The 25,175-nt window shown below is 47.2% G+C and overlaps 1 protein-coding gene across 1 annotated transcript in view; it reads left to right on the forward strand.

The window, feature by feature from the left end:
- Positions 1-25,175, forward strand: part of LOC117887614 (dynein heavy chain 9, axonemal-like) — a 128,433-nt gene that overhangs the window by 34,237 nt on the left and 69,021 nt on the right. The window contains exons 11-14 of the mRNA XM_034790258.1: positions 5,900-6,065; positions 9,667-9,769; positions 11,876-12,115; positions 22,788-22,949. Of these exons, the coding sequence (XP_034646149.1) occupies positions 5,900-6,065; positions 9,667-9,769; positions 11,876-12,115; positions 22,788-22,949 (671 nt within the window). The remainder of the gene's footprint in view (positions 1-5,899; positions 6,066-9,666; positions 9,770-11,875; positions 12,116-22,787; positions 22,950-25,175) is intronic.

The raw sequence follows: 25,175 nt of genomic DNA on the forward strand, positions 1-25,175 counted from the left end.
AAATGTGATTTCAAATGGAAAAGATTTTCCCTATGGATAGCTGATAAGGGTATTGATCCTGTGTCAGCTCCTATTCAATCCAGAGTGTTTGCTGTTTCTGAAGAAAACAAGTTTATCTGTAAAAAGCAACAGAGAGTCCTGTGGCACCTTTAAGACTAACAGATGTATTGGAGCATAAGCTTTCGTGGGTGAATGCCCACTTCGTCGGATGCATGTAATGGAAATTTCCAGGGGCAGGTATAAATATGCTGTCAAGAATGAGTCTGGAGATAACGAGGTTATTTTGATCAGGGAGGGTGAGGTCCTCTGCTAGCAGTTGAAGTGTGAACACCAAGGGAGGAGAAACTGCTTCTATAGTTGGCTAGCCATTCACAGTCTTTGTTTAATCCTGATCTGATGGTGTCAAATTTGCAAATGAACTGGAGCTCAGCAGTTTCTCTTTGGAGTCTGGTCCTGAAGTTATTTGCTGTAAGATGGCTACCTTTACATCTGCTATTGTGTGGCCAGGGAGGTTGAAGTGTTCTCCTACAGGTTTTTGTATAACACGGCTACCCCTCCAATACTTGAGTTTATCTGTTACATCGCTCAGGGTACATTTAGTTGCAATTGCGGCTTTTCATTTACCAATATGTGGTAAGTCTATGTTCTTGTATGATATTAAGAGGTTTCTGAGAGGTTTACTAAATATTTATCCCCCTGCGAGAGAGTCTGTTCCCCTATGGAATTTAAATTTCGTGCTAACACAGCTTATGTCTGCACCCTTTGGATCTTTATCATCTTATTCTCTAGTTCATCTTTCAATTAAAACTGCATTTATTATAGCAATAATATCAGCCAGGCGGGTTAGTGAACTTCAAGCCTTAATGACTGACCCTCTATTTACAATTTTTCATAGAGTAGTTCTTCTTCGAGTGATTGCTCATATCGATTCCAATTAGGTGTGTGTGCACTGCGTGCAGAGTTGTCGGAAAGTTTTGCCCAGCAGTACCTGTTGGGTCGGCTGTGGAGCCCCCAGGAGTGGCACCTCCATAGCGCTTTATACATGACCCTTCCGACCTGGTGCCTCCTCAGATCCTTCTTACCACCAGTGACCATCGATGGAACTGTGGCTTCTTGCTCAGCAGGCTTGCCACATTTCCCTAGCTCTATTTACTTAGTGTTTGTTTTCCTTAGTTAGTTAAGTTAGTTATTAGTTAGTATAGTGTTATTAGTTCGCTGTTGGGAGTGGGGGGTTCCCCTTCAAGACGACCGTGCTCTCCCTGGGGACTCAGGGCATGCCTAAGTCCCAGGGGTTCAAACCCTGTAAGTCCTGCAACAAGTCTATGCCAGTGGGCGACCCCCACAACTCTTGCTTGAAGTGTCTGGGGGAAACACATCAGGCAGATAAGTGCAGGATTTGCAAAGGGTTTTGCCCAAGAATGAAGGAGGAGCATGAGTTTAAACTGAAGCAGCTACTCATGGAGGCAGCACTTAGGCCACAGCCAGCATCGGCGTAGCAGGACCCAGCACCAAGCGCATCAGTGTGTAGTGCCCCGGCAGTGGCTCCGGTGCCGAAACTGTCGGAGATGACTTGGCACCAGTCCCATTCCCCAGGTCAGAAGCGGCACCAGAAACAGGGTAGGAGTGGTTTCCCGACTTTGGGACCCAACCCCTCGGAGCCAGCCAATGGGGCGTGTCCCAGGGAGGAGCCCCTGGTGCTGAAAACTGCAGAGCCAGGCACCATCGACTTCGGTCTTGCAAGGAGGACTTTTGAGTCCGGTGCAATTGGACTCACCATGTCAGGTGGTGGAGGAGGTACAGCTGCCTTCCAACCTTGACACATTTGAGGCCACAAGAGATCTCATAGACATGACGGCACTGCGGTCCCCGGCCCTTCGTGCAAAGCCCCCGATGCCACAGTGTGCGGCTCTGTCCCGCGGAAAGCCTGCAATGCTCTGCCCCTTGGCGCCGTCAGGGACAAGACACCCCTTGGAGTCTCAGCGCCGATCAGATTCCCGGCACCGATCAGACTCGCAGCACTGGTTCCACTCACGGCGCCGGTCTGATTCACAGCACCACTCCAGGTCCCACCAGCGCTCCCATTCGCAGCATCAATCACCATCGTGCAGCAGGTCCTGGTCCTGGCACAGTCCGTCTTGGCACCATTCCGGGTCATGCGCGGACCCCACTTGTGGTACCGCTGAGGGGAGGGGCGGGAGGGGGGCCGTGAGCACTTCAGTAGGCACTACTAGTAGCAAGCCGCACTGTTCATCGGCACCAGTTGGTACATATCCCAAGAGTGGGACTATGCAGAGTCCATCTCAAAGAGCCTCAGTTACAAGTACCCTTCATTTTTACAGTCGAGTATCCTTCAGAACATGGATTTATAAGAAATAGAGCAAGTGTTTTTGGAAACCCCATGGAGCAGACCCTCAGCTGATGGAAACTGTCCACAATGGAGCTATGACATTTTCCACCAGCAGAGGATCTGCTCTTACATGCCTAACTATCTGAAGAGAGACATGCCAGCGCTCCTGCCCACTCAGCTGTATGCTCCCAATTTGCAGTCAATGATTTTTAGAGCTCTTATGTGAATGTAAATGTATAGGAAATTGTATATCGAGCCAGCGGCCAGTTGTGGGTGTGCATGAGGCATATCCTGACAACCTAACCCGGCAAGGCATGGAACTACAGGCTCTGCACTTCGGGCTCATCTCCATCTCTCCTCCCATCCACCTGGGTTTTTTTAGTCTATTTCCCTTTCTTCTCCTTTTTTCTCCTCACTTCAACCTTTGCTTGTTCCCTCTCCCCATTCTATCCCACACTTTTCACTCCCATTCTCCCTCCCACTCACTTAGTCTCTTCCTATAATTTGGTGGCCCATTGGTGGCTGCAGTGTTGTGCCCAGACTAATGGAAGGAGTGGTCCTTTCCTTTAGTGGCTTTGTGCAGTTCTGCTCTACGACAGTGAGCTACTATCATAACATTCTTCCCTAAAGGACTGACAGGGCAAAGAAGAGTTTTGTGCTAGACATCTGCCAATGAGAGACTAAAGTAATAAGGATTAGTAATGCAAATCATGCTGGGTGGAGGCAGTGACTCCACATTGGAGATGGTATGTTAGGGGGCTTTCCCTTCACCCTTTCCCCTCGTTCTTATCACACAGACAAAAAGCAGAAGACCAGAAGTCCAAAGTGCAGGCAACACAATGTTTTGGGGGGTTAGTTTCAAGCAAGCATGTCCATAACTCTGACACCGCAGAGCCTTGTTTCCCAGTGTCCCATTCTCCCCGCTCCTTAGCAGGCATAATTATATGTGAAATGCATGCCCTCGGTCCCACCCCTTACAACTTATCATGTTCTGTTTTGGGGGGGTCATGTTCTGTTTTGTGGGGGTTGTGACTCTGGGGTCTTCGTCCCATCTCTTTTGTATCCCATGGAAGGGGTAAGGAGTGAGGTGGTGCTATGGTCAGGGACAGGCATTTCTTTGGCCTTTTAGTGTTTTATACCTTCCCCCCCTCCCCAGTCCCCCATTGCCCCTCCTGATAGGTTGCTTGACCTTGCCTTGAGATAGGAGTTGAGGCAGTCTTAAAGTGTGCGCTCGTATATTATACTTCCACCGTGCCCAGTAACACTTTAACTGTTCTTAGCTGTTCCCATTATACTAACAAACCCATCTGGCTAGGCAGAAGCAACATATACACTGTCTTTGTCCTTAGTTCACACATATTAATAAGAATATAAGTGTATCAAGAATCAAATGGGCAAATGACATAGAATTCTATCTCAGGCAAAAATGGAGGCCTGAATCCTACATTATCACTAACAGTCCTAACAGGTACACTATGGGAAGGCTGACATTGCATCCCAAAGTTTTTAGCTCAGTCTCTCGTACTAGCTTGACTGGCCATAGAGCCCCGGGAGCTTTCTGATGCCATTATGTATGGAGTTTAATGCTTGTAAACTATGAGAGATCCAACGCAAGGCCACTTAGTTCCCCTTCAAAGCCATAGCATTTAAGTAGCGTATAGGCCTTTTGCAGGCTCTCTGCATGGTATAAATTTGCCCTTAGAGAGTTGCATGCAACCTGGCTTTCTCTGACGGACAGCCACTGGAAAACACAAAGCCCGCTCAATAAATCTCATTTACTGTGAATGTTTATTTCAGACACTAATTTGAATAGGTCAGGATTTCAAAGATAGCGAAACATCCCCTTTTACTAGTATTATGAGATATTGTTTCAAATTAAAAGGCTATTTTCCCAGACTTGTCATTTGATTCCCAGTAATTGCAATTCAATTTGATATATCTCTTAACGTATTTGTTAAACCTAAAAAATGGCTGATTTTATATGTTAATTAAACGCTAATTAAATGTAAAATAAATGCTTAGTTGAAACACTTAATTTAACTTGCTACCAGAAACCTCAGATACTGTGGTTTTGTGGAGGGGGGTTGGTGGGAAGCTACTCCATTGAAAGGAGGTTCATCATTTTTTCCCTAGAGTTTTAAATTTTTTTTTGCAGCAAGCTGTCAAAAGATGAGAAATCCGTTGGATTCTGAGCAATGGTGAAGAAAAGGCATTTTTGAACATATAAACCTATAATTGGTATTCTGAAAAAAAGTCCCTTAATAACTTTTGCCACGTGATAATGCATGTATTAAATGTATATTCTAACAAATGGCTATTTTAAAATACCCAGTGTCCTTTATTTTGTCCAATCCTCTGTAATTATAAATAATTGCTATTTATTGTGATGTTTTTATAGCACTGCTATAAGTCCACTGAAGACTAAAAACTGTATAAACAAATCAAATTTAGCTGGCACGTACTGAAAAATAGTACACCTTGAGACAGAAGGCATTCCCAAAGTAAACATATAAGGGAAGTGGGGGGGAGGAAGGGTATAGAATATGGCTTTGTCTGGTTGGTTTTGGACCAGTTGAGTGCAATAAAGCTTGGCTCACATTGGTGTTCAAGGAAATGATAACTTAGGACAATGCAGGATCCTTTGGACAATATGGCTGTGATTTTTTTATTAAATATTTATATAGAACTATAAATTTGCATGGTTCTTTACAGGAAAAACAAACAAGCACAAAAACCCCCCAAACCCTTCACCACTTCCTAGGCTCATTGCAAAAATCTCTGTCCTCCTTCACAGGATCTGAAACAACTGATAAGAAATGGTCTTCCCCAGCCAGAAGATAGAAATCTGTGAGCATTTGCCAGCTCTTGCTGGAGTTTGGCCTGGTCACACAACGTGAAGCTTTGGAGGTTTTAAAAGACATCTGGCCACCACTGCTGAGGGAGACTCCTGCCTCTCCTAGCTGGTGGAAGCCAATGGAGAGTGCTTCAGCCTTCCCCTAATGAAGATCAGCAATTCGTCTTCAGACAAGGCAAATTACTAGCTCCCCTGATGCAGGAAATAGTGAGGGACACTTTTTTCCTACCTGTTCTGAGACAAGACAAATCCACATATCCCGTGTGAGGTCAAAACTCACCCCCATCCTGGGGTTTGACTTAATTAACAAGCAATGTGTTCATGAGATGAGGTGACAGACACTCAGGTAACATGATGGCCGGTCCAAGCCTTTCCCGAGCTTGGCTGCACTTTGAGGTCCTAGTTCTGCTCCTTCTAACCCCTACTTCATTTGCCTCAGACCCAAGATAGTTCTGTCAGGAAAACCCAGCTCTAAAACCTGCTTCCTTCCTCTTTATCCCCTGCAGGCTTGATGTTGTGGGTAGAGCTCGCTACAGCCCTCCCCTCTAACACAGACCATTAACCTCTTCCTGCTTTGGGGTTTGTCCACGTACACGTTTGATGGCTGGCGTTCACCAATCGTACCGTTCATATCACTATTTACATCCTCTGTGAATGCAATCTAATGTTTGTAATGATCTGCCTTTGTTCCCATACAGCTGTACTTGAGAAGCCTCTGGATAAAAAGGCTGGTAGAAATTATGGCCCACCTGGCACCAAGAAACTCATCTACTTCATTGACGATATGAACATGCCTGAAGTGGACACTTATGGAACAGTGCAGCCCCACACGCTGATCAGACAACACATGGACTATAGCCACTGGTAGGCGTCTTCCCCTGCACCATGCTATTCATGCTGTTAATCTGGCACTAATCATGCAGTGTTGTTGTAGCCATCTTGGTCTCACGATATTAGAGAGACAAGTGTGAGGTAAGGGTGAAAACATTATCTATTATTGGATCCACTTCTGGTTTTGAGGTAACACAAAGCTCTTCTTCAGGTCTGGGAAATTAACCCACAGCGTCACAGCTAAATAGGAAGTGGAACAGATTGTTTAGCATTAATAGTTAACACATTTCAAGGAACCATTCAAGGTGAAGTGGGCCATTAACACCTCTCCAGTTATGGGGAGGAAAGGAGTGGAGGGAGGGGGGGCTGGGTGAAGCATCCAGGGTTGTTAGTGGGTTACTGATTGTTGTAATAAGCCATAAATCCAGTGTCTCTGTTCAGTCCATGATTGTTAGTGTCTAGCGAAGTTACGAATTTAAGCTCCCAGGTGCAGGTTTCCTTTGAGAATGAAGACTGATAGGTTAGATATAGAGTGATCGCTGTGTGGAAAGTGTTCACCCACAGGTGATAGGGCGTTTTTGTCTTTTATCATTTTCCCGGGTGAGTTCACTCGAGAGCATAGTGATTGTCTGGCTTCACTCACGTAATTGTTATTGGGGCATTTAGTGCACTGGATGAGCATGGCATTCTGATTGTGAAACGAGGGTGCAGCTCTCCTTTCTACTGTTGGCGTAGTTCTTTGTCTACCTTCATGGGCGGCGGGTGGTATAAGCTGGGGGAGGCTGTGCTTCCCCAAACAGCCAGGCGCAACTCCGCCCCCTGCTTACCACCGCCCCCTGTGGCTGCAGCCCCCAGTGCTCTGCCTTTGGGGCTGGGGGGCTAGCCTGGGTCAGTGACTGTGGTGGTGGGGGACTCTGGGCTCTGGTGGGAGGTGGAAGGGGGGGGCTGGGGCAGAAGGGGTGGGGCTGGGAGCTAGCCTGGAGTGGGACTGGGCCAGTGGCTGTGATGGTGACTCTGGGCTCTGGGAGGAGGTGGAAGGGGGGGGGGAGGCTGGGGCAGGAGCGGGGGGCTGGGAGCTAGCCTGGAGCGGGACTGGGCCAGTGGCTGTGGTGGTGGTGGGGGCTCTCGGCTGTGGCGGGAGGTGGAAGGGGGGCGGCTCGGGCAGCAGGGGTGGAGCTGGGGGCTAGCCTCCCCCAGCTGGTGGTTCACGTCCCCCCCCATGCCTACCCTGAATATTGCTGGAGCCCGGGCACCATGAGCCCATATAACTTGCCGCCTATGTGTATAGCACACTTACTCTGTTGAATGCATGCTCCTCAGACACATGCATCCGATACTTCAGCCCTGGCACTGTGGTGTGCCACCCTGGGGCTGGATGGACGTGCACAACTGCAAGGCTCTCACTGATACACTCAGACACAGCACTGTCACCTATGCATATGTGTCGGATTCCCTCCACGTTCCCATTCAGGAAGCTGAAACAATGACACAAGGCACAATTCCCTTCCAATTTCTATATGTGGGGAGGGATAGCTTGCAGTCTTTAGTTAGTGCTTAATAGTAACAATTTGGCTTCACAGTGACATGAAAGGGAATAAAGACCGCCTCAGGATGAACAGGAGGATCACAGAAGATGCAAAACAGAAAAAGAAAAATTGAGAGATGCTGTGGATATATGATCAAAAAGCACATGACAGGGTCCCATATTCATGGATCACTGAGACACTGAAAATGCAATAGGTTCATCCAAAGTTCATTTCCTTTGTGCCCCAATCTACAGCTAACTGGAACACTTAGCTCAGCCAGGAAGGGACTCTCATTGATGGCATCCAAATTAAAAGAGGAATCTTTCAAGCACTTATCACCAGTGCTGTTTGTGGTATTGATGCCCCCACTGACATGAATTCTCTGTGAGCTAAATTATGGTTATTAAATCAGCAAAGAGCAACAACCAGTTAACCATTTGTTTTACATGAATGATCTGAAATTATATGGACAACAGGAGATGTAGAGAGCGATGACATGTGTAGAAAAGTTTGGTGAAGCTATACAGCTGGGGTCAGTTGACTAACCAGATAACTGCCAGCGTGATCAAGTGGAGTCAAGAGGAGAAGAAAAAAAATGACGTCCAAACAAGAAACCTCCTGGTGATACACAGAATAATGAATATATATTATGACATGGACAGGATGTACATCCAATGATGCGATGGAACTAAAGGTGTGCTAAAGGTAGAGGTAGCAATTGACAATGAAGAATATAATATCAAAATATTTAAGAAGTCAGCCAGAGCAAAAGATCATCTAGTTGAGATAACAAGCTAAGGCAGAGTGCATCCCAGCCCAAGAAAGCATAAAGGAAAGGAGAAAGCAAACTGCCAAAGAAAGACTTGGAAAGATTTATACAGAAATCAATGCACAGACAGCGGTGGAGAGCTCAAACCCTTTAGTGATCAAAGATTAACAGATTCATGTCTTGTAGGAGGATACCTGAAAAGAGAGACCAAGAGCCTCAGTGTGAGTGCACAAGAACAGTCGTTAAGACTTAATTATGTTCGAAACAAAATTGACTGACAGAACTGCTCTCCGAACTGCAGTGTGTGTGTTCTGAAAAGGAAGAGGTGGTGGAGCATATATTGAGCACTTGCAGGAGCCTGGCTGGGAGAGAATACAGGAGTAGACACAATGAAATCACCAAGTGTCTGCATTGGAGCCTCTGTGGCAAGTATTGATGTAAACGAGCCATGTGGTAATATGACCACCAAATCGAAAGTGCTCCAGAGAATGCAGAGGCTCAGATTTTATGGGATCTGGTAGTTGTCACAGACCAAATGGTGCAGGCAAACAGGCTGGACAGAGTTGTAGTAGAAAAGAAGACAAAGAAGACCCTGTTAATTGCTATTGCCATCCCAGCAGACAGAAAGATAAAAAAGAAACAAGAAGAGAAGATGGTGAAGTATAAAGAACTCTGCCATGAAAAGGAAAACAATGAAAAACTACCACAAATACAATCTCAGTGATCACTTGGAACAATCGGTAAGGGTATGAATGGGCAGCTCAAGAACACGTTAGATTGCAAGACATCATGATCAGTGACCTCCAGAGGACAGCGCTGTTGGGCACTGCAAGAACTGTAAGGAAACTCAAAGGAGAACGAGTGCATTTGAGCACCTAAAGTACAGGAATTCTGCAGAGTTTAACAAAAATCCTGATTATTCAATCCTAGAGTTGGTTCATGGTCAGGATTTATTGCTGACTCATGGGGGAATAAATTTTAGACAATAACTTTCCGCTTTTTATGCTTAAAGATCTTGTATGTTGTGAAGGCTGTTTGTTTAAAAAAAATCCCCACGATGTGATACTGAGGGATAATAACAATAGTACTTGCTGTGCCTAAAAGCCGTCAACTGAAATCAGGACCCCGTTGAGCAAGTCCCTGTACAGACACACAGGAAGGCATGGTCCTTGTCCCAAAGAGCACAGCCTTTGATTCTGGATCTTGGTGGATAAACCGAAGTCATCTGGGTTACACAAGTGTGTTACCACTGCTCCAGTCCTGGCCCTGACGGTAGGGTGTGCTGCTACAAGTCTGTTGCTAATAGGCTGCAATTATTGTGTTGCTTTGTTTGCCACAGGTACGACAGAAACAAACTGTCCCTGAAGGAGATCATGAACGTGCAGTACGTGTCATGTATGAACCCCACTGCAGGGAGTTTCACCATCAACCCACGGCTTCAGGTAGAATCAATTAACCGGCACGCTGCTAATCTATTAAATCACTTGGAGAGTTAGAATATTATCAGAATGGTCTTTAAAAGAATAACTTGGAGGGGCAGATTATGGCCACGACGTTGTAGTTAATACTCCAGCCTTAAGAAACGTGGCCAAATTCTGCTGTCACTTACATCAATGTAAATTCATTTAAATCAGTGGAGTTACTCTAATTTTCACTGGTGGAACAGAAAGCAGAATTCTCCCTTTTCCTCATTTTTGGCCCCTTTCCCACCATATTTCCTAACACATTACTGCTCACAGTTTGAGATGGACTCTCACTTTTGCCAGCCATCCAACAGCCTTCACAGTAATACAGATTGAGTTTGCTTTTATTTATCTAGTGTTATCCCTGGAATGTAGTTACTCATTTCTCTGGTTTGGGTTGTAAAAATCCTCATGCGACCAGCTACATTTTCCTTTGCCAAAGAGATGAAATACAATGAAAATGGGAAAGAAGATGATCCAGAGTTATAATAGCTAATGCTAACATGGATTTGGAAAGAGATATTAAACCTCATGCCTCATGGCTTAAGCCAGTCATTGACTGTCAGGGATTAGGAAGAGACCTAACATAAGGGGCAGATTATACCACATCTGCTTTGTGCCAGGTTGCTTGTTCCATCGTCCAAAGCATCTGGGTCTGGCCAATGTCAGAGAGAGATCTCAGCTCTGATCCAGTTTGGCAATTGATTTGTTTAATAGGCAGCAGGTTTAAAACAAATTTAAGGAAGTACTTCTTCACACAATGCATAGTCAACCTGTGGAACTCATTGCCAGGAGATGTTGTGAAGGCCAGAAATGTAATGGGGTTCATATCAGAATTAGATAAGTTTATGGAGGATAAATCCATCAATGGCTATTATTCAAAATGGTCAGGGATATAACCCCATGATCTGGGTGTCCCTAAGCCTCTGACTCCCAGAAGCTGGGACTGGACAATAATCTTCCTGTTCTGTTCATTCCCTCTGAAACATCTGGCACTGATCATTGTAGGAAGAGAGGATACTGGGCTAGATGGACCATTGCTCTGACCCAGTATGGCCGTTCTTATGTTCTCCTATTTAACTTGTGAAAGGTGTTCTCTTATCACAAGGTGCACAGTTTGCTGACATTGGTGGGATAGCATTTGCCAAACGAGCCCCAGAGGGATCAGGGAATTGCTAGGTATCTAACTGTCAGCTATTCCCAGGTCACCTTGGCAGGCAGCAAAATGAAAACAGACTGGGTTTTATTAGTACTTACGAGAGAAATAGGGATCTCAAACAGGACTTACGAGAAGGATCACAACAGCCTGATGAATCGTATCCTGTATGGGAACCAAATCCCGCTCTTAGAGGTTACATACATGCAATCCAGCTGGTGCCACTAGAACTTTCATGTGAACATGTAGAACTGAGAGCCGAATTTGTCCCCATTTCTTGACCAGCCTCTCCATGAAAGGAGTTACCCAGCATCCTGACCTCCTTAAATGAGCTGCCATAGTTTGGTAAAATGAGATATTTTGACCTCTTGAAAACTTGTGACTTACCCATCTCCGTCAGCCTAGCTCTTACTGAGAGGGACAAGGAACCTGCAATCCCTTGTTTGAGTAATGGTCCGAATACAGCACCTTACACGAAGGGTACCATCCTTTGGACAAAATATTGTCCTGGTATAAAGAACCAGTTTTTCCAGAGAGCTAACTCCTGTTTGGGCACCTGAATAAAATGGCCAGCTTTTCCAAAGTGCTCGGGACCCCACTGGTCTCTCTTAGTCAATGGAGGCTGCACATTTCTGAAAAACAGGCCTAAACTATCCCCAGGAAATCAGCAAAATCAATTCACTGAGCTTGTTTATTTGCCATTTTGACTTAAAAACTGTAACATAATAACCATCAAATGCAATTGACAATTCCACCCTTTGGGAGTGGATGCCTCAGAAGTGGCTCATTAGCTTGAGCTATTGGGATAAGAAATCACAGTAGGAAAACTGATTGCTTTCTGATCAGCTCAATGAGCCCAACCTCCCATTCAGCAAGAAAGGAGGCCAACCCCGTCTGAAACCTTTCTTTGTTTTCCTTCCCTCCCTCAGCGCCACTTCAGTGTGTTTGCTCTCTCCTTCCCTGGATCGGAAGCTTTGTCCACCATCTACAGTGTCATTCTAACTCAGCATCTGAAACGGGGGAATTTCTCTGGGCCTGTGCAGAAATCGTCTCAGCAGCTGATACACCTGGCACTGGGCCTGCACCAGAAAGTAGCTGCTACTTTCCTGCCAACGGCTATCAAATTCCATTATATTTTCAACCTCAGAGACTTCTCCAATATCTTTCAAGTAAGTGCAGTAGCTTTCCTCCTGGGACACTCGAAGGTTGACTAAAGGTAGGATGTGGAACTTATGGGTGTGTGGTCCCCTCTCTGTGTCAGCCCAGCACAAATTAACATTAATGGGAGGTATGCAGACTCACCAGGGCTGCGTATGCTCCATGTGGCGTTCAGTCCAGTCTGCCAAGAAAATGACAACACACATTTTTTTGGAGTAAAATATTTTTTCATGTAGTAACTAAGACCCAGATCCTCCAGGGTACTTAGGCACCTAAATATTTTGGAGGGTCTCTGGGCCTGAAGTTCCTTTCCCTGTTGCCCATGTGGTTTCCCCTTTGTTAGATATTCAAGCCTGTGAGATCAGCTGAGGAGTGAGGAAAACGGTTTGGGTTGCCAGGTGTCTGGTTTTCGACCGGAACGCCCAGTCGAAAAGGGACACTGGTGGTTCCGGTCAGCACCGCTGACCAGGCTGTTAAAAGTCTGGTCAGCGGCGCAGTGGGGCTAAGGCAGGCTCCCTGTCTGCTGTGGCTATGAGCAGCTCCCAGAAGCAGCAACATGTCCCCCCTCCAGCTCCTATGTGTAGGGGCAGCCTGGTGGTTCCGCACGCTGCCCCCGCCCCAAATGCCGGCTCTGAAGCTCCCATTAGCTGCCTGAGGTAAGCACCATCCGGAGCCTGCACACCTGACCCCCTCCCATGCCCCACCTTCCCTTCCCTGGCCCTGATCCCCCTCCCACGCTCCAAACCCCCAGCAAGAGTCTTCACCCCCCCTGCCCCGCCCCCCTGTCCCAGTCTGGATCCCCCTCTCACCCTCCAAACCCCTCTGTCCCAGCCCAGAGCACCCTCCTGCACCCCAAATTCCTCATTCCCAGCCCCACACCAGAACTTGCACCCCCAGCCAGAGCCCTCATCCCTCCCCCCACACCCCAAACCCCTGCCCCACCCTGGAGCCCCCTCCTGCACCCTGAACCCCTCATTTCTGGTCCCATCTCAGAACCTCCACCCCCAGCCCAGAGCCCATACCTCCTCCCACACCCCAGCCCCCTGCCTTAGCTCAGAGCCCCCTCCCATACTCCGAACCCCTCATCTCTGGCCCCACCCCCAGCCGGAGCTCTCATCCCCTCCCGCATCCCAACTCACTGCCTCAGCCTGGAGCCCCCTCCCACACCCTGAACTCCTCATTTCTGGTCCCACCCCAGAGCCCGCACCCCCAGGCGGAAGCTTCACCCTCTCCCGGACCCCAAGCCCCATCCCCAGCCTGGTGAAAATGAGCAAGTGAGTGAGGGTGGGGAGAGTGAGCGACGGAGGGAAGGGGGATGGAGTGAGCAGAGGTGGAGCCTCAGAGACGGGGCAGGGCAGGGGGCGGGGCAAGGGTGTTTGGTTTTGTGCTAGTAGAAAGTTGGCAACACTAAAAGAGGTCCAGTGATTAGGAGTACTAGACTAGGTCTTAAGAGAGAGAGGTTTGATTTCCTTGTTCATGCACAGATTTCCTGTATGACCTTGGCCAGGTCACCTAGGCCTAGATTTTTAATGGTATTTAGGTATGGTTACACTCAATGTCGCGATGCCTAACGGAATTAGGATCCTAAAGCTCATTTTCAAAAGGGATTTAGGGACCCAGGAACCAAAATCCCATTAATAGGTAATGGGATTTAGGCTCAAGTGTATGGTGGATGCCCAAGTGGCAATTTGTAAAGGGCTGTAACTAACTCAAATCCAAACCAATGCCCACTGGATCACTGAAAGGTGATTCTCCTTAAGGAGACCAAGTCCCCTGCTAAACATGAGCTTTTGACTCTGTTGTCTCAGCACCAAAAAGAGGTTGCAAGATTTTTCTTTTATAATGGGAAAAGTTATTTTTTTCACTCTTCTCATATTCCAAAATAGCCACACAGTTTTGCTCAAAGAGTCCTGAGGCAGAGATCAAAACTCCGGAAGCCTAGAGGAGAAAAGTTTTGGATAGTCATGAACAGCTTACCATGGGAGCTGAGAATGGGAACTGTTACACACCCTGACTATAGCCCTTGCTGTCACTTTTGCAGTCACTGTTTTAAAAGTGCATGTCTTTAAGGTCAGTGTCTTGTAACCCATTAGAACTGAGTAAAAACTTTTTAGAAACTAATGGAAAGCCAAGAATCCCAGCTCTGCTGCAGGCCGGAGCAGGAGCTTATAACTCCCATGGATCAGGGAGTATCAGACCTTAAAAACTGTCAGTGGTGGAAGGCTGAGTGTCGTCAGGCCTTGGCTTCAGACCAGGGTCACTTCAAATCCCTGCTTTTAGCCAAAATGTATTTTGAAGGGGTGACTAGGGAAGAAGAAACATTTTTATGGCAAGTTGTTTTATTTTTTTAAATGAGGTCTGTTTGAAAGGTGCTCAGAGGCGTGGAATGGTAGGAGTTGTCCTCACAGCTGAATTACAGGGCAGAGAGCTGCAGGTTGCTTCTGGTTATCACATGGTTGCAAAAGGAAAGAAATCATGTTTCTTCTGTTGTGGCTGTTTGTTTAGGTTGTGGTTCAGTTTTCCTTGAAACCCTTCCTCAGAAGACCATCATCTCCGCCTTTACTGAGATGTCTCAATTTCCCATCTAGTTTGCCCTGTTTGTGGAAGCTGATGTGGAGAGCACTGAAATCAGCACTGAGCTCTGTCTTTGCCTTTCCAGTCACACTGAGTTATGGTAAATGCATCGCATTTTCAAACTGAAAAACAGAAAATGCAAAAAGCATTGTTGTGTCATAGCTTGGAATTCTCAGTCATCAGGAAAAGCAGATAGAGAAATCTCACTTGTCATATCCTTTAGACGGATAAAGAAATGTGCAGATGCCATTACTGTAGATAATAAGTATAAAGGCCTTTTAAAATTCAGTTTAATCCTGAATAAAACAATCAAGTGCTTGAGCATATAATAGCTTCATATATAAAGGGCCTTTAGTGGATGTTCTCCCACCAGCTATTTTCTAACTGCAGGAGCAGCTCATGGTAACAGGTATGTGGCACAAAACCTATGCAAATTGAAACTCCCGAGGGGTCCACCTTTGGAACTTTCTGCCTTTGTGTTGTTTTACTGTTGACTCTGCACAGATGGTTAACTGCTGTTCCACTTTTGATCTGCCCAAAGAATCTGTCACTATCACATTATCTTAGCTGTAGCTAAATATTGAATCAGTGACTTACAATCCCTGCCTGATTCCCTTTGTCAAAACAGGCTGACGGTCCTTATTGCAAGGACTGTGCTAATTGTCTCATTCCAGGAACCTTTGCCTTAGTTGCTGTTGCTAATGGAGAATGAGTGAATGCAAATCTACCTGTGTATGTGAATATTACCCAGAAGAGGATGCTCCAAAGTAGCCATCTGCAGAAATCATTTCTGACAGAGATCTGCTCACTTGTTGCTTTTATGTTGTTCAGACTTTCAGAGTGCCTGTATATATAATACTCAACACCAGCTTGATTGGCAGGCTAATGGCCTGCATTGCACAGTGAAAGTAACTCACTGTGGATTGCACTGAAGGTGAATCCTAGTGGAATTCACTCCATTTTTCTCCAAAATGCTAGAGGGTTTAAGCTAGACAAATAAATGACATAACTGAATGTGAAGGAACCTGACACAAACCTAGTGGCTGGAGGGTCTTCTGGCAGTACTGAGTAAACTGTGTCAAATGGTACTCAAATTCGCCTTGACTAGACAAGAATGTTTCATGCCCTCCTTTTGGGACTTGGAGCACCTACAAGCTATTCTAGAGCAGTGGTGGCAGATCCCGAATATTGCTATTGGATGTGATTTCCTCCACTGCTCAACTGCTCTTCACCCTTTGGCCAGGCCAGGACGAACCACAATGGTCCAGCTGCTAGGTGATGAGTTGGCATTATATAATTAGGGCAAAATATGTTTACGGGGTGGTTCGCTATACTTGTTACACTTGGCATGCCAAAGTGATACTGGAAACAGCCTGTCACAGCACAGATGTGACCCTGCAGACTATTGCCCGGTACCGGGTTTGCTTTAGAATTGCTCTAGTCTCCACAGGAGCACAAATTGCTAAGTGGTTGGGAGATGAGTTGGGGATTGGCTTTGATAAATCAGAAGAGAAACTGACAATTGCTTTGGATAGAAACAGGAAGACTGGGAGAGAGTTGCACCTGGAAGTACTGAGCCAGTGGAGGGACAGGACTTTCTTTGGCCAATAGGCAAGTACATTTAGAGCTGCTACTGAATGGAAAAGCCGCAAGTCAGGTCTGTATCTGTGGGCATTCCTTTGTGGTTTTGAATAGGAATAATGAGAATGTTTCCCAAACTGGTGGCAGGAGGGTGCAGCTGCTGTCTGTGGACCAAGAGACAACAATGCAAAACGCAAACCCACAAACCCTGGAGATACAGTATAAAGCTGTGTACCTACATACATCACCTACCAACACAGATGCTCATCGGTTGGGAGGAAGGATGGCCCATGGTTAAATGCTAGGCTAGAGTTAGGGGAGCTGGGTTCAAGTCCCTGCTCTACCACAGAATTCCTCTGTGACCTTGAGCAAGTCTCTTAGCCTTTTGCCCAGATCCTCAGAAGTCGTTAGACACCAAACTCCCATTGATTTCAACAGAAATTAGGAGTCTAAATACCTTAGAAGTTCTGTGGCTCTGTTCGCCATGTAGAACAGTACTTCCCCACCTCACAGGGGTGTTGTAAGGATAACGACACTAAAGGTTGGGAGGTGCTCTGATCCTATGGGAATTGGGGCCATATAAAAAGTACCTTTGACAAATACACACTAGCAAATCAGCCCTGCTCAATTACATAGTCTCTTATGGACCTGCAGGCCTCATATCAGTCTTGCCTCCTCCATTGTCCCTCGATCCCAGCTATCTCAGCTCAGGGAATCCCTATTCCACTTCATGTCCCTCTCTGTTGTGGGACTGCGACTGTGTGACTTGCACGCCAATCCCAGAATTCCTTTCCAGCTCTTCTGAAGCAGCGCCAGGGCAATGCACTGGAAATGGCTTGTGCTCTGTTTTTGTCAATAAGAGGAAGCTATTCTGCCTTACTGTGCGGTGCCAAAGGACTCCTAAGGGAACGCTGTCCACACGCTTTCCCAGACATGGTGACACACTGCATTTGCTTGAGCTGGGAACAATCCTCACCAAAAACCCAACAGTCTGTTCTTGGTGGCTGGCCATATGGAGGCTGGGTGTATGTGTTCTGACTCTCCATACATACTCTATTCCAGTTTGGCTGGCAGCTTTGCCCCTCTCTTTCCCTGGCCCTCCATGTTATTGTTTTCCCATTGCACACCCCAGAATTGTAGCTGTTGTGTATAGGAACTGGGAGTGTCTCTTTAAAGAGAACACAGAGAGCACCACTAGAGGGCTCACTCACTATTGACTTGGAACCTGACTGTGCCTATGTGATTTCTTCCTGTTGTGTGCACTAAGGACACGACAGTAGCCCTGGAGGAGTAGCTTGTGAACACCCACCCCGCTTCTGAGTTAATAACAGTACTTAGATTCATTCCTTCCATGTCGACCACATGGACCAGGGTCACTTCACAGAGCCAGCTATTTTTAAAAAAATATTTTAATTTGTAATTGAACTAAGAGGATTAAAAGTCGTTTATTTCTGGGACATTTTTATACAGGCTGAGCTGTGATTTTTACCCCCTTGTTATAACGCTTGTGCTAGGGCAACTTCAGTGTTTACTCCTCGCAGCCCCCTTTGCGCCTCTCATCAGCCCACAGTATGGCAATCTAGGACTCCATCCATACCCCTAGCAAGCAGGGAAGGCTGTGCTGTGACCCTTGGCATGGCATTACTGGCCATCATCTCAGCAGAGCATAGTTAAGATAATGGAGGCTAGGAGCCATCTGTCCTGTTTTCTCTATTTCCTCCACAAACTTTTGATTGCCTGTCCAGAAAGCCCCAGTGAGCCAATTACTTTGTTTTACGGGATGCAGTGCTCAGGAGGTAGGAACCATGAGCAAAACAAAGTAAACCCAGCATTTGTGGTTCATTTTATACCTCTTTGCACTTCAAGTCCAGAATGAGTGTGATAATATTTCAGGTTTTGGATGAATGCTTGGACTGTTGAATTATTAAACATCAAACAGTTGAAAAACAAGATTGCAAATCATCCGTTTATTCCCAGTATATTTATTCCTAGCATATGGCAGTATGAAAAGGAAAGGCCGACAGAGGTCCAGACTGCTCCAAGGCTATACTGCATGCACATTCCCAACAGAGGCCTTTACGGTTGCTAGTTCTGCTGTCTAGGGGAGCAGTATTTCCATGTGAAGATGATGCAATGTCTTTCATGTGTGCTGTGGTGGCAGCAGAAGGAAGAAGGAACTTCCTGGTGTCTTCCACCAAACGAACCTCTTGCAGCCATGTAGCACTGAATGTATGTCCGCTCAGGGGAGCCCATGGGTATACTCCTTTAGCGGTGTAACACAGAACCGTGAGGTATCCCGGGCCATACTAGACAGTAATTCCAGGACTGCACACTTGGTCCCAGATGATACGCATGGCTGAACTTGTAAACATAAACCAGTAGTTCTCAACCTATTTACCATTGTGGGCTGCATATGCAGTTCTCTATGTGTTATGTGGGCCACATCTAGGGTTACCATACGTCCTCTTTTTCCCAGACATGTCCAGCTTTTCGGCACTCAACCCCCCGTCCGGGGGGAATTGCCAAAAAGCGGAACATGTCCAGGAAAATGGCGGCTCTGTTTAAGAGCTGGGCTGCCGGAGAGCTACCGGCTTCGGGCAGCCCCGTGCCTGGAGACCCTGCGCCGCCGGAGCCCGGCAGGGGAAGTGCCCGGCTGGGGGCACAGGGTCCAGAGGCATGGGGGCTGCCCGAAGCCGGTAGCGCTCGGGCAGCCTGGCTCTTAAACAGCCTCCAGCGGCTGGGGCTCTGTGTAACTGACCCAGTGTCAGTTACACAGAGCCAAAGAGGAGCAAAGCCTCCAGCCCCCTGGGCTGTGTGTAACTGACACAGAGGCTCTGTTTAAGAACCGGGCTGCCCGAGAGCTACCGGCTTCAGGCAGCCCCCTTGCCTCCGGACCCTGTGCCCCCAGCCGGGCACTTCCCCTCCCGGGCTCCGGCGGCGCAGGGTCCGGAGGCACGGGGGCTGCCCGAAGCCGGTAGCGCTGGGGCAGCCCGGCTCTTAAACAGAGCCTAAGAGGAGCAGAGCCTCCAGCTGCGGGGGCTCTGCTCCTCTTCGGCTCTGTGTAACTTATACAGTGTAAGTTACGCAGAGCCGCCGGAGCCCCGGAGGGGAAGTGCCCGGCTGGGGGCGCAGGGTCCGGAGGCATAGGGGTTACCCAAAGCCCAAGCGCTACCGGCTTCACGGTTTGCTGGGCAGCCTCCAGACCCTGCGCCCCCGGCTGGGTGCTTCCCCTCCCGGGCTCCAGCTGCACTGGGGAAGCGCCGGCTGGGGGCGCAGGGTCTGGGGGCTGCCCAGGAAACCATGGAGCTGGTAGCACTGGGGCAGCCCTTTCCCCCTGGCTGGGAGTGGGAGGGAGGAGGGGGCGGAGTTAGGGTGGGGAAGGGGCGGAGTTGGGGCGGGGCTACGGGTGGGGAAATGGGCGTGGCCATGGCCCGTGGAGGGTCCTCTTTTTTTATATATGAGATATGGTAACCCTAGCCACATCCACACAGTATATATACTACCCGATTGGCTCTGAGGGTGGCATATGGGCCGCAGCTGTGTGCTGATTAGGCCGCAAGTGGCCCTTGGGTTGAGAATCACTGCCATAAACCAAGGAAAGTGCAATGATTGGTTTTCCACACAGGGCTCCTTTCCATCAGGAGCGGAGTCTTGTCCAGCACCCTCATCAATTCACACTGTTGATGGGCGGGGCTAAGTGCATGCTGCAGCCTATCTGAACTGTTTTCTTGGGGCCTTGGCTGGTTAGTTAATATATCTCAGACCAAGGTCTGGACCCAGTAATGAAGTCAGGGTTTCTGTGCTGTAAATCCATCCATGAGGATTAGGGTGACCAAATGTTCTGATTTTATAGGGACAGTCCCGATATTCGGGGCTTTTTCTTACATGGGAACCTATTACCCCCCACTCTTTGTCACGATTTTTCATACTTACTATCTGGTCACCCTAATGGGGATGCTCCCATCCTGCCTGCATTCATCCCAGCACTGGGAGCCAGAGAGATGTGGTGACATGTAAATACAATTTGACTGATGTTTGTCATCATGCTATGTGCCGCCACAGGCTGTGAAGACATCTGCTTCCAGACCAAGGGAGGTATTAATGAGTGTAGTGGTAGCAAAACAGCTTGCAAGTGTGGGGATCTGCTGCTGAGGACTATTAGAGGCAGGTGTAACCTGCTGTGGAAGCGCAGGGGGATAAGATGGACTGAATTGCACTGTTGCAGTGATTTGTCTCCTTGTGTAGAGATAATCATGTTATATGGTTTGTAAGGCTAACATCAATTCTCAGAAGTAAGCAGCTCATTCAGAGAAGGGCTTGGATGCTACACACACAGTCTTTGCCAAGTTCTATTAAACTAGCTGCATGTGCTAGACAGAATAGTGAAACGTATTGGCAGCTCCATCCATCCAGACAATCACTACGCTCTCAAGTGAATTCACCCAGGAAAATGATAAAAGGCAAAACCACCCCATCACCTGCGGGTGAACACTTTTTTCACAAAGCGATCACCCTATGTCTGACCTCTCAGTCCTTATCCTCAAAGAAAACTTGCATAAACACTTGCAAAAGACAGGCGTGGGAGCTTAAATTAATAACTTTGCTAAAGAGTAAAAATTATGTACTGAACAGAGACACTGGATTTATGGCTTGTCACAACCATCTATAACCCACTAAACCCCCTTTTTGTCCTATTACAGCAGAGGTGTTAACGGGCCACTCTATCTTGAAGGGTCCCGTACAATACGAGCTAACTATTTATGCTAAACAATCTGTCCCACCCTGCATTTTGCTGTGATGCTGGGAGGACCTTTTCCAGACCTGAAGAAGAACTCTGTGTAAGCTCCAAAGCTTGTCTCACTCACCAACAGAAGTTAGTCCAATAAAAAAATATTAAGACCAGGAGGTATCACCAGACCTGATGGTTTCAGAGAGGCCCAGTGATCCCTGTCATCCCAAGGCTGAGGTGCTGGACAGAACCCTTCCAAGCTTTCAGGTGTCAGCTATTTTCAAAACACAGTTTGGTTCAGAAAAAAATATGCCAATTTGCAAATCCTCAAATGTAAAAAACCCCAACCAAGCCATGGGCACTCGATGAGCAAGAGCACTTTAGATTGCATTTAAGTGCCTTTTATATTTAATGTATAAATAATTAGACATAAGGAATAAAGCTTTATATTTAATTCATGTCATTAAAAACCTTATGTATTGTTAATAGGCTTAGTTATAGGCGACATCTCTCTGAAATATTATTCTTTTGTGCATTTTAATAGGGTGCATTGTAAACACACCACTGTAAGCTGACAGCAGCTAATACTTACTCTAGACAGCACATGCCTAATTAAAGTCACTTATTTTATGTTTTTTTTTAAGTTCGCTCACTCGAGATTTCCAAACTGCTTTTCCCTCTTGGCTGGGAGCACAAGGGAGATGCTGGGAAGGTGTGGGGAGGTGAAGGGCCCTGATTCTGGGCTGAGGAGCACTCAGTGCAGCTTGGAGAGGTCTCCTGAGCCTCAGTCACAGTGCACTGGGCCAAGACCTTTGCAGGGCCTGGTTTAGACACTTCAGGACCCCCATGGCTCTGCTGCTCACTTGGTGTGGTGATGGCAGGGGATCACCTTTTCCTCCCAGAGAGACAGCAACAGCAGCAGGGGACCCCTTTGCCCCCAGGAGTAGTGGCTGCCGCTGTGCCTCTCCCCTCAAGAGCAGCAGGGTCCAGAGAGCACTAACACCCCAGCTGCTGGGCGCAGTACATCTGCTTGGGTGGGTGGGCCAGGCTCACTGCACCTTCTAATCTTCTCTTGGTAGGAAACTCCAATCACACCCTCTTCCTCCCAGCTGCAGTCGCTGTCCTGGCAGCCAAGGCAGGGAGGGGGAAGATCCCATGGACTGGGGTAATCTTTCTGGGGCTGGGTACAGGGAGGCAGTACTGCCTAGTGGATAGAGCGTTGTACTGGGACTTGGGTGGCCTGGCTTCTATTCCTGGCTACAGCTTTGGGCTATTGAAGTGACTCCCCCAAGGTCACGCACCTTTCTCTGCTTTAGTTTCCCCAGATGTGGAATGGGGATGATGATACGAAGCTCCTTTGTAAAGCGCTTTGAGATCTGCTGGTGAGCAGCTCTTTGTAAGAGTTAGGGGTTATTAGTAAGCTGGCCCGAGTAGTGCAGAGCACAGTGGTTGCCTGCAGTGCAGGATGGTGCCAAAGCATGTTCTTCCATGGCCTGTGACCTTCTATGCTGCTTTGCCATTATTCTTTGTACCAGTGTTTGGAGTCCTTCGAGCACAGAACAAAGCAAAAGCAGCACAAACTGCTTTGCTGCAGGCACACTGGGAAGCCATGAGGAACACAGTCTGCATTCTCCAGGGGCTATCTGGGTAGGGAGTTACTCAGTAGTCCTGCTGCATGCTTACTACAGTAGCTCTGCATTTGTCACTCTTCACCTGCAAACCCGGCATGTTAGTGCAGATACAGGAGAAGCTGTGTATGCTGTGTGTAGCTGATATGTGTGTGTATATGTTCTCTACAGGGCATTCTGTTTTCTACCCCGGAGTGTTTGAAGGCTCCCCAAGACTTGGTGAAGCTCTACCTGCATGAGTCAAACCGGGTGTACCGGGATAAGATGATTGATGAGACAGATTTCAGCACATTTGATAAAATGCAGACGGAGATGGTAAAGAAGTTCTATGATGTAAGTATTGCAGTTGGTGTTTGTCAGATTAACATGCTCTGGGATATCTTCTCAGGGGCTAGCTGCACAGGAGGCAGAGGTGGATTTTGGAAAAAAATAACAGGACCCGAAGTCTGCTCAAGACATCGTATGTGTTTGGAGATGACACTGTTGGGGAGAACACAAGGCAGGGTGTCCAGGCCTCTGTGGTCTCTTCTCAGCTCTGCCACTGGCTGGCTGTATGATTCTGGACTAGTCACTGCACCTTTCTCTGTGTGTCAGTTTCCCAAGGACTGTCTACACTTAAAACACAGCAGCTGGGCCACTGCAGCGCTTCAATGAAGACACTACTTATGCTGATGGGAGGGGCTGAGTTCCCTGGTCTCCACAGGAGGAGGCTGGGGTCAAGATGCAGTCTTGAGTCCTTGGCTCTCCTCCTTGGTCCAACAATATCTTTCCAAGGAAAGCTCTGTACCCTACCCCCTTTGGGCTGGTCTACACACAGTGACACCCCTTTAACTGTACCAGTAGCATTACAATGGTATGCTCCTCCTAGTGTGGATGCAGTTAAAGGTGCTTCTACTTGGATAAGTCCTTTTACACAGGCATAACTGTGTCCACACTAGGGCTTGTACTCATTTAATTATCCCAGTATAAAGTAACACCCTCAACTGCCATAGTTAAACCAGTACCAACGCTGCGTGTAGGCCAGGCCTTAGAGCTCGGAGGGATCCAGCCTCAGAGATCCCAGCGGTACTGAAGGTGAGGGGGCTTCTCTAGTGCTGTGCCCTCCCTCTGCACATGAGTGGGCCCCTCCCTCTTTTACTGCTCCCTCCCTCCCCTGAACTGAACAAGAACCCTCAGACCCCCCTGCCCTTCATCCTGGGCACTGGTAGCTGACCCAATACACACACCCTGCAGCCATGCACTGTTCGGCCTCCAGCTCTCACTACACACCAGGCACTCCCTGTCCTGACAGCTTCATCCAATCTGCTTTCCCTGCAGTGCTTCCTGTCCCCAATGAGGCACCCAGTATTAAGAATAGTGGATCACATCAGAGCTTATCTCTCATAACTGTGCTATCTACAGATGTTCTCCCCTTCCATATAACTGCCTAATCCTGGGGTGAATCTGATGGAGCACTCGTTCTCAGCAATACTTTGTGGCAATGAGCTTCGTGGCTGAACTATGCATTGCATAAAAAAATTCTTTTTACCAGATTGAAATTTGTTGCCTTGCATTTTCAGCGACTGCCCCTTTGCTCTGTATTATGAAGAAGGATTAATAGGAGCACCCGATGTACTCTGGTTAGGGACTTTGTCAGGACTTTCTGAAAGTCCAAATGCACTATCTCGGCTTTCTGTGAGCTGAGGGGTGAAAACATTATATCAACTGGATCAACGTTGTCCACATGTTTGTTGACCCCCTCTAAGAATTCTGATAGACTGGTGTGGCATGATTTCCTTTACAAAAGCTGTGTTGACCCTTACCCACCCAATCATGTTCATCTGTGTGTCTGATAATTCTATTGTTTACTATAGTTTCAACCAATTTGCTTGGTATTGGAGTTAGACTTACCAGCCTGTAATTGCCAGGGTCTCCTCTGGAACCTTTTTTAAGAATTGGTGTCAATTAGGTATCCTGCAGTCATCTGATACAGAAGCTGATTTAAGTGATAGGTTGGATACCACAGTTTGTAGTTCTGCAATTTCATATTTGAGTTCCTTCAGAACTCTTGGGTGAATACCATCTAGTCCTGGGGACTTATTACTGTTTAATTTATCAATTTGTTCCAAAACCACCTCTATCGACACCTCAATCTGGGACAGTTCCTCAGATTTGTCACCCAGAAAGAACGTCTCAGATGTGGGAATCTCCCTCACATCCTTTGCAATGAAGACTGATGCAAAGAATTCATTTAGCTTCTTCAGAATGGCCTTATGTTTCTTGAGTGCTCCATTAGCACCTTGCTTGTCCAGTGGCCCCACTGATTGTTTGGCAGGCTTCCTTACTCATCTTCTCTCTAAACCAGTGGTTTCCAAACTTTATTGGTTCATATACCATGTTCTTAAAAAGATGATGTTGTAAGTACCATGTGCAAATTTCTCCTTTTTGTGCACATTTTAGTCTTTAATAGGCTTAACTATATTTTGACATGTACTTTTGTTTGCTAAACAGTCCCAATCTTTTCATTCCCTCTTCCTAGGGAAGTTTAGCCAGGCCTCTAATCATTCTCTGACCCCCATC

Source organism: Trachemys scripta, chromosome 14 (assembly GCF_013100865.1).
Source record: "Trachemys scripta elegans isolate TJP31775 chromosome 14, CAS_Tse_1.0, whole genome shotgun sequence".
NCBI lineage: Eukaryota > Metazoa > Chordata > Testudines > Emydidae > Trachemys > Trachemys scripta.